Genomic DNA, 10,375 nt, shown 5'->3' with positions numbered 1-10,375 from the left:
GAAGGGAAAAAGAAGGAACACACACATGTAAAGGAAGCACTCAAAACATGCGGTTATCCCAACTGGGCGTTCATGAAGTCAGCAAAGATGCACAGAAAAGAAGATCAGACACCAGCGAGGGAGGATAAGAAAGACAGACGCAACAACGTTGTCATCCCCTATGTAGCCGGTGTATCAGAGAAACTCAGGAGAGTTTTCTCCAAGCACGACATCCCAGTGTACTTCAGACCCAGCAACACACTCAGACAGAAACTGGTTCACCCGAAAGACAAAACTCCAAAACACAGACTTAACAACGTGGTGTATGCTGTACAGTGCAGCGAGGAATGCCCAGACCTCTACATTGGAGAGACCAAACAGCCACTTCACAAGCGCATGGCACAACATAGAAGAGCCACCTCCACGGGACAAGACTCAGCAGTCCACCTGCATCTTAAGGATAAAGGTCACTCTTTCGAGGATGCCAATGTTCACATTTTGGACAGAGAGGACAGATGGTTTGAAAGAGGAGTGAAAGAGGCCATCTATGTCCACTGTGAGCGACCATCTTTGAACAGAGGCGGTGGTTTACGACACCAATTGTCTGCCATCTATAATCCAGTTTTGAGATCCCTTCCCAGACACCTTAACGCCCACTCACATCCTGGGCCATCTGACCTCAGGAATTCACATGATAGGGTGGGGCCAGGTTTAACAATGAGCTCACCCGAAACCCTGGCTGATTAGGTCCCACACCCGCTTTCACACCTTGGCTCATGTGATTAACGGATCACCAGGGGGTCCTTTGTCCCTCTTTGGGGGGATACTCCCACTGGGTTTAAATCTGGGACTCTCGGCCATTTGACCTTAGAACTGAAGAAGCTTCTCGGATGAGAGGTGAAACGTCTTCAAGCAACTTTAAGAAGTCCAGACGCTTTTCTTTCCAAGCTCCTTAGACTACAATGACCTGGATGACTGAGAACCTTCACAGACTTATAGGCAGAACCTTACGTTACCCTGATGAGTGTTGAGGCATAGGTCGAGTGTTGTGGGGGGTGGAAATGATACAGTGGCCCCTCTGCTGTGGTAGTGATGAGCAGTCTCATTCCTCTGTGAAAGCATGCAGAAAGAAGTAGCTACAGCAGCCCAAAATGCATCTGTGTGGCCCAGTTTTGAGTGAACTCTTAGTATCCACCTGTCCTGCTGATGCAACTTTCCAACACCTCTTTGCATCTCTCCGCTTTACCAGCTACAGGCTGAGCTGAAGTACGACACTAAGCATTTGTCATAAGTTTCCAGTTAGGAGCCACTAATGTGCTGTGAAAGCTTTTTAATGTTTGTCCAGCTGTGTAGTGTCTGGCCTCCAAGATGTATGTGCTTTGGTTTTATTCACTGAGTGAAATTCCAGCATTTTATTAGTCTAATAATTAGCAGATATGTGTAACCACAGTAGATAGCAGTAACTTAAATTTCTTCCACCACCAGCATTGTGGCGACAAAACGCAAAGTCCAAAGCCCATGCTCCTTCAGACAAACACCTAGTCAGCCAACCATATGTCTGCAACTCAAAGCATTTAGACATGTAGACACCTCAAATGGAGCATGAGGAACGGGAAGAAAGTTGGTTTAAATGATTGGACGCGGGACGGTTGTTGGTGGTGTTGGGTTGATCTGAGTATTTCAGAAACTGCTGAACTGCTGCGACTTTGCCACAAAACTATGTCTACAGTTTAGAGAATTATGGTCTGAAAAAGAGGAAACAGAGTGGATGATAATGCTTTGATGACATTAGAGAATGGCCAGACTGCTTCAAGATGAAGGCAACAAATAACCACTTGTTACACTCTAGGCACGCTGAGGAGCATGTACGAATGCACAAAACCTTGAAGCAGACGGGCTAGAACAGCAGAAGACCACACCGGGTGGCACTCCTGTCAGCCAAGAACAGGAAACAGAAGCTACAATTTACACAGTTCACAGGCTCACGAAAATTGGACAGAAGCCTAAAAAAATGTTGCCTGTTCTAGTGAGATTCAATTTCTGCTGCAACTGATTGTAGGGCCATAATTTGATGTAAAAAGTTTGAAAGAGCGGATCCATCTACTTAAGTATCCCAGTGAATGCATTAATACCATGCTCTTATTCTGAAAAGACAAGTTTAGAGCTCAAAAATCTGAAAGTATTTTTGCGTTCGCAGCCCAGACAAATTTTTAGCACAGGTTTTAAACTCATATCACAAATTCAATAAATTCCATAACAGGTCTGTAGATTAAAATAACACAGTACAAATCCAAAGAAACCACATATTAAAAGATTTTTTATTCACAATAGAAGTGTAACAAATATAGTTTATTAAAAAGTCTGCTGCTCATTAATATCATCTTAATCCATAAGCTCAGGAGATTTTTATATAAATGTCGAGCGGCCAGTTTGCCAGAATGGAATATTTACATTTTTACTCAATAATTATAATATTAACACAATAAAACAGATTTCCCCACAAAATTAAAATATTGCATATAAATGCAAAGTAAACTATGTGCAATGGAAAGATTATCAGCAATATTTTGTACAGATACATTTCTGAGGTTCACATGTTTAAACCCTTTAAAGGAGATTGACGACCATTTTCAGGAATTCAGATTGAGTTCCAGTCATTTCTAGTGGTTGTGTACCACCATGAAAAACAAATGTCAGTGTGGTCTGTATGAGACGTTTAAGGAAAAGTGGTGTATATTCAAAGAGGACTGACTGACTTTGGTTTGAATTCCTGAAACTGGTGTAATTCTCCTTTAATATTCACTAATAGAAAGGCATTGGAAAGCAACAGACCGTCAACACAATAATCATAAAATCACCAAAGACATTTCAGCTTAATCATGAAAACAACAGATAAAAAAAAAATCAAGTCTGCATGTGAGAATGAACAAAAGCCTGATGTCACACAACGTGAAGCTAAAGCAAACATCAGAAACCAAATACATTCTCCAGATCTCCTTTTGCAGGTAGTGAAACGACCAGTTCAGTGTCAAGTAAGAGAGAGAGAAAAAAAATGGTAAAATGATAGAAATCCAGGTGGACACGAGCACAAGAGAAATTTAAATTTTTTTGAAGAAAAAGCTGGGACTCAGGCCTTTAAGTCTAAACAGGTCAAATTTTTCTAAGAATACAAACTTTCAAAATAAAAGTCTGCACACAGGGCTTAAAAATCGACGACAACAACAACAACAACATTTATAATCATATGTATACTGCGTTCAACTAATGCCTGGAAAGCAAATTTCCCTGTTGGGAGATTACTCCTCAAAATGCTGCAAATGACTGCTGAAAATATCAGGAAATCTCACCCATTCAAATCTCTATTAACGATCATATTTACCTGAGGCTTAAAAAAAAAGAAAAGAAAGTACAACCCACACACCATTAAATGTTTTGATCTGTAACCGGACAGAAATCATCAGAAATTTTAAATAACTTAAATCACATCAGAGTGATATCAGTACCTTAATGCTGAAATGTAGCCTTAACTCTTTTCTCTATTTTATCTTACTGCACACTGGACATTTTTGTGGGTTCAGGACTGTCACAGGGTATTCTTGACCTCAAGAAGATATTTACATGTTAGACTGTAACTTGACCATCTCAGGGAATGACGTGATAGAGAAAATACTCGGGCGGTTAGCTGCAGGTCTTAAATGCCAAGTACATAAAGTATCTAAAACCATCAGGATCAATGTGAATGACCAATGCCAGGTTCAGACTACACGACATCAGCGAGAAGTTGAACTCGGGAACAAAAACTAGCATTATGGATGAAAGAATGCCTCACCACGTCCTGACTGCAGAAAGTGTAAAAAACAAAAATAACACCAAGACCTTAAAAGTGAGGCTAATCCCGCCTTCTTTCTAATGGCCATCAGGGGGCGACCTCTCTGGTTTCAAAAAGAAGTATTTTGTGTCCCCAGACCTCTTCTCACCATGTTTTTAGATACCACTGCTACACATCGTTAACTTTTATCTTCTTTCTCCCAAAGTCTGCATCATTAAAGAGCCTGGCTCTACCGGAGGTTTCTTCCTGTTAAAATGCAGTTTTTCCTTTCCACTGTCACCTAGTGCTTGCTCATAAGAGATTCTTTGATTGTTGGAGTTTTCGCTCTAATGTTTTAGAGTCTTTTGAGTGTATAAAGTGCCTTAAGGTGACTGTTGTTATCATTTAGTGCGATATAAATAAACTTGAATTAATTGTCTAAGAAATGATTCACATTAGTGCCCCGGATTCAATTTAATTCAGTTTTTTTTTTTTTATACAGAGACAACTAATACAGAGAAAACCCAGCACTTGGAAACAGTGGGAAGGAAAAACTCCCTTTTAACAGGAAGAAAACCCCGGCTGAACCGGGCTCAGGGAAGGGCAGCCATCTGCCGTAACGGACTTGGGGTGAAACAAAACATCCTTGTGATTTCTTTGGTCACTAGCACATTGTTGTAGTTCCTCATAGTTTGCACGGAAGATACTGACCTATCTGCAAAAACTTGCTAGCAAAAAAAAATGTCACTCAACCCAAAAACGGAGAACATTTTCTTTCAAAATAAAAGTCGAGCTTGACAGTTGGAGCCATCATGTTTCAAAACTTCTACTACTTTGAAGGGAAATTATGGTCTATGTTTCTGGTTTGTGCTGCCCTTTTTCACCGTTTCACTAGAGCGCAGAAAGTAGTTTAAGAGTGTTTGCAGACACGCCAGTGTCTTCCATAAAAACTACAGGCAACCATGGCGATCAATTTCACCTCATCACTGTCTACAGTCTCCACCAACCACTCAGGGAATACAAAGCTTCTAGGTTTCTAGGTGGTAGCTGACAAATTTCTAGGCCTCCGTGCCTGTAGGCATAGCCAATTAGTAAAAAAATAATATTTTGAATTTATAATCTAATCTGACATATTATAACATATCGTGTAGTCGGAGCCTGTCACAGCAGTCGGCAGAGATCAAGGTAATCGATTACAAATTAAACCCAGCCAGCTGATAACTGTCACTGTTCAGTATCTTAACATTTACTAACAGTAAAGTACAAATTTTCTGTAGTTTGCATTTTTTTTATGCCACCTAAAAAAGAATAAAAATAAAAACAAGAAATCAGAAGAAAATAATCACATGTTCCCTCATTAGAGGCTTTCTCTGTTTCAATTAAGTGACATTTCTATTGCCAAACTTGTCGGATGAAGATTCGCGAGCCCGTCCCACTGAACCCAAAACATGGATGAAGCAGAATTTTGTTACTTTGATCAGCAGCCATCAGACAGGGACGTTTACATATTTTAACCGTGCTGTTATCAGCTCTCACTGGTTTCTGTGATTTCATTTAAAGCTGCACAGTGTGCTAACACTCTACTGTACAATGAACACTTTATGTCTTTAACTCTTCTTATGTTTTTTTTGTCACATCCAGAGAAAAAAAACAAAAATGTCCCTACAGTGTAGAAATAAGCCTCATGTGGTAGATTTGGTCATTTCCCACATAAACAGCTACATTAAGCAGCTCTCCATCTATTTCGCTCTCAAACTTTTTCCTGTCTGCACACATGGCTTCCACTTCCTGTGGCGTCACAAGATACCAGAAAACCCAAAAAAAACCCAAAACCCCAAAACAAAGCAACCCCCCAAATAACCCAAAAAACAAACGTAACAAAGCACACTGAAGCGAACAAAGACAAAAATACAAACAAAATATTCTTCGCTTCACATTGGATGGTACATTCATGCGGCTCCCTATAGGTTTTCCCATCGATTCCCAGGTGGTTCCTTCGCCCCTTTTTTCTGTTGTTCTGTAAAGGTCTTTAAAGCCCAACACAGACCAGCACGCAGCTGTGAAGCTTTCTCTCTGCCAGTCTTTGTCTCTAATCCAATTAAAAACCCACAGCGCCACCTAGGGGTCGGCTCCCAATGTTTCCTACGTTCTCTAGCACAGAATAAATTAACACAATCAGCAGAATTACAATAATACATCATCACATGGGTAATAAATGCCACTCCAACTAAACCAAACAGTAAGCTCTGCCGTCTGTACAGTGATAGAAAGAACATGAAGAGATTGGTCACAGCTCAGAGAATAAGAAACGATATGTCAGTGTTGGTAAAAACCGGGGCTTGAGCATTGTGGGCTTTACTTTTCCAAACAGAATAAAAAAAATCTGGGAGTTTAGCATCGTGCAAACACAGGACTGTGGTATGGTTTGTCAAAGCTTCATCTTTTGTGTTTACTGTGAATAGTGGCGATTTTGAGGTGGCAGGAAGTAAAAAATTCTGAATGCTTGGGGACTGAATCAGGAAAAATGGGCTCTTCTAAAGGGAGAGAAGTAGTGCTGTAGTGCTATTCATCCATCTAGATTATTTTGTTGTTAGCTGACTGTTTTTGTAGATATTGGCTGTAGAGATTTCTGCCCTTTCTTGAATATTGAATAGATGGTGGAGACATTGTGGCAACCTTTTAAAAACTAAGTTTTTTATGTCTTGATGCATGCTCAATCATCCAAGTAAGTAAATCCCCAAAAGTTGATTCTGTTCATCTGGACGTAGCGTTTTCAGTGGGGGAAATGTTTCGTCACTCATCCAAGTGGCTTCTTCAGTCTCAGCTAACTGTGGTTTCCCCAATCTTATGTACTGTTTATAACACTGGAGAAACCTGCAGAGAGCTGAGACTGAAGCAGCCAATTGGATGAGTGACGAAACCTTTTTCCCACTGAAAACGCTACGTCCAGATGAACAGAATCAACTTTTGGGGATAAACCTTTTACGAATCCACAAAACTCTACAAACATTCTTGTGAGTGGTTTCATGTATTTCCTTTCCATCAATCTGTGCCCATTAAACGTGCTGAAAGAAGTGCACATAAAGCCATGATGTTTTCCTCTTGACTGCATGTTCTCCAAAACTGGAGGACTCGCACCAAAAAAAATCTAGATGGATAAAACAACACTGCAGGTAAGCTGGAAGATGCATAACTGATGACGAAACAAGAACGGTTAAAAAAACAGAAAGCACTGATTCTGAAACCCTTACAGACTGATTTACCTGCTCTGAGACACCTGGGGCAAATGTTCTTTAACCTGCTGAGAAAATAACCTGCACAAGCGTCACTCAGCCAGCATAAATAAATCAGCTCAGGCAGTGATCCTGTTGTTGACTGAACTTTCTAATGACTCACCATCTGTCAGTTTAAAGCTCATTTGGAAGATAAGCAGAACTGAATGTGCAGTTCTATGAGCTACGCCCTCGCTCCATCAAATATTCAATCTAAAGGCTCAAAGTACAACAGTGCATGTTTTCCCTTTCTTTCTTTGTTGAGCTGAAAATACTTTTATGGACATAGAAGTAGCTGTTGACTTATCAGACTGCAGTTATTCAGACTGTAATATGAAGCTCTTACCACTAGATGTCAGTATAGCCAAGCAAATATGTGTTGACTGAGCCCTGCACAGGTCTCAAATGATTAGACAGCGATTCCTAACAGAGACGCAGACTCTGGAGACGGAAAAAGTAAAGCGCATAGGACTTATTTTCAATTTTAATTCTGAACTCAGGACTTTGGTGTTTTGATCTCCCTCTTAGCACAACAAAGCCCAAGTTCTTACCAACTCTTGAGCCATTTATCAAGCCCAACTTAGTCCAAACGTCAAATTAAAAAGCAGTTATCATCCTTTAATCCGTGTCTAGTTTTATTATAATCCTCATCAGAGCAATGGGAGCTCTTAGTTAAAGCTGCAATACTGCTTTGAAACTGCTTTTTGTGTTTGCGTGAGCTGCTTTCTCCCTCCTTCTCTACAGCGAAGGCACTAGATCGAAGACTAAACTGGATTAAATCTGGTTCCTGTGTGGCATCGGGAGAAGTCTTCACCGTGAAATTAAACTAAAATGACCAGGCGAGCGCCACTCTGAAGATACAAAAGCAGCAAACACGATCACAAATTCTACATGTGAGTGGAGGATGAAAACAAAACAAAAAAACGTTAACGACAGCACAGTGAAGCTGCGTTGCATTAGTATGGCTTCTTGTGTGTTTGAAGGTGGATAGTTATAGAAGAGTCGAGCGACGGCGTCTCCTCACAGAGGAGGGAAGATCCTACAGGCTGCCCTACGCGGACCTGGAGGACGGAAACAAGAAGAAGCAACACCGCGGTGAAGAAGAGGACGAGGGCTCGACCGATGCACAAGGATAACAGAGGACTGTAATAAATCAGTTTCCTCTTGTAGAGAGCCTGGAAGCTAAATTTTTAATGCATACACATGGTCAATTGTGAGGATATTAGCATTTTCAGAAGATTTCTGTTGAATGTCAAGACCTAATCAGTACCTAGTTCTTTCTACAGCTTTCATCCGCACTCCAACTAATCTCCATGCTCCATTACAGCCGTGCAGACATCATCTTTGGAGTAAGACTGTGAAAAGTGGTTGAACGCTCCATCAGACTGAGGCAAATGTTCCTTTTTTTCTTTTGGTTCATGCTCTTTTCAGTGTTTAAAAGCCTGTAATCATAGGCTGTGAATTTGTTCCTTTCCAGAAAGGAAGAAAGAAAAAATGTGTATTTTTTTTTTCAGTAAATGGAGAAAAACTCTCGAATGAATTCTGATTCAGTTTTTAAAATCCCTGTGCTGGTCGAACCCCCAGAGCACATATGAGAAGGAGAAAGAAATCTAAAAGCAGGTCAACGATGCAGATGAAAAGCAGAAGAAGAAGGAGGAGGATGGCTTTGTGTAAACATCGTGGGGAGAAAGTGGAGTTACTGGCAGGTAATGAGCTGGTGCGGCTGGTCGTCATTTGTCACATCCAACTCAAGAGAAAGGAAGGAGGAAGCAGAGTCGGTTAGGTTTATAAAAAGAGGCTCGGGTTGTGCTGCGTCTTTCCTTTTTTTCTTTTTTTTTTTAAGAAAACCAGCGGTTCTCTGACGACACTATGAAACACTTGAGTCGGCGCAGGAAAGACCGGTTCCTAGTTCCTATTCAGATGTTGTTGTGGTAGAGCAGCAGGTAAAAGACGACACATGTGAAGGGAATTGAGCGTCCGTTCACGCAGCCAGTCAGCCTTGTGATCCTCAGTAGGGAGCTTTTCCTTGGTGTGGTGCCCAAACACTCGGGGTCCATGGTAGTTCATATCAGTGGTGAATGACTGTCAGCGTCCTCCTCCTCATCAAAAATGGCTACTAGCAACAATTAAACTGATGAATAAAGTGATAGCTGGTCACACTGTCCCTCCAAATGAACAGAAAAGCGAAGGAAGTCAAACCGAGGAGTGAAATAAACAGCCTTTTTTTTTCTTTAGCTCTTGATTCAAATTATTATGTCTACATTTTGATGAGCTATCATGTTATTCAGCAGTACATATGTTGCTTTGGGTCAGCCTTTGGACTCAACCAGAGAAGAAGAAAAAAGAAAATCAAGTGAAGGAAAACAAAACAAAAAAAACCCCTGGAGTCTCCAGCGAGAACCCGGCTCCAGCACAAGTGGGTTCAGTTTTGAGCCCATCAACAATATCAGGTGAAGTCTGATCTGTAACCACTCAGGGCTCCAAGCGGCTCAACAGTTTCAGACAGCTGGAGGCTCAGTATACAGGATCGAGGTTCTCACACATGTTTCTGGGCGTCGGTGCAGGCAGGTCCGTTACTCCACTTCGTTGGGTCTGTCCGTTTTATCCTTCCTTATGACGGGCAGGGGGTGAGCCTCGGTATTGAAGACCCAGTGTTCAAATGGTAGGTGGTCATCCTCAGAGAAGAGCAGGTAGAGATACCTGTGGGAGAGAAGAAGGGGTCAGATCAAGTTGCCAAACTAAGAAATGTTGCAGCAAACACATTTACTGCTTAAACTCCCAAACATAGCTTTACATTCCTCGCTAATCAATCTGCAGCTGAATTTAGCATAAATGATCCAAAATAAAGTAACATTTGTGACTGTGCTGTGGTTCCAGCCGAATTCATTATTCATAAACTGTTTAAATGCGCTTCAATTCCCTCCTCCATTTCTTTATGAGAGTTACTTTTGGAAATTAAAAAAAAAAATAATAAAATAAAAACAGTTTACTCCTGAGCATTTCAGCTTTTGCAATATTTATTCGATGGTTTCGCCAAAGCCGTGATGAGACAGATGTGGAACTGAAAGCGAAGAATGGGTGCGACTCTATTTCAGACTGGTTTATGAAACCTGAAGTCATGCAATTTTTGTGCTTCCCTGTCATCAAACTTCCCTGTTATGAAACGGCCCTGAAATATATTATTATTATCCATCAAAGGAGTGATAAGCAAATTGAGAGAGTTTCAGGACAGCTGGCGGTCCTGTGGCGTCTTATCAGATTTCATCATGTTGAGTGAAAAACAAACGATTTGTTTTCAGTGGGTCGAAAATGAAAA

At 41.0% G+C, this 10,375-nt stretch overlaps 1 protein-coding gene across 1 annotated transcript in view; it reads right to left on the bottom strand.

The window, feature by feature from the left end:
- Positions 1–2,274: 2,274 nt before the first annotated feature.
- man1a1 (mannosidase, alpha, class 1A, member 1) overlaps positions 2,275–10,375 on the bottom strand; it is a 157,690-nt gene continuing 149,589 nt past the window's right edge. Inside the window, exon 12 of the mRNA XM_063496142.1 lies at positions 2,275–9,759. Coding sequence (XP_063352212.1) covers positions 9,633–9,759 — 127 coding nt within the window. The 3' untranslated portion in view covers positions 2,275–9,632. The remainder of the gene's footprint in view (positions 9,760–10,375) is intronic.

Source organism: Pelmatolapia mariae, linkage group LG15 (assembly GCF_036321145.2).
Source record: "Pelmatolapia mariae isolate MD_Pm_ZW linkage group LG15, Pm_UMD_F_2, whole genome shotgun sequence".
Taxonomy (NCBI): domain Eukaryota; kingdom Metazoa; phylum Chordata; class Actinopteri; order Cichliformes; family Cichlidae; genus Pelmatolapia; species Pelmatolapia mariae.
Note: the sequence above shows the minus strand (reverse complement) of the source record. Positions and strands in the feature narration are given on the sequence as shown.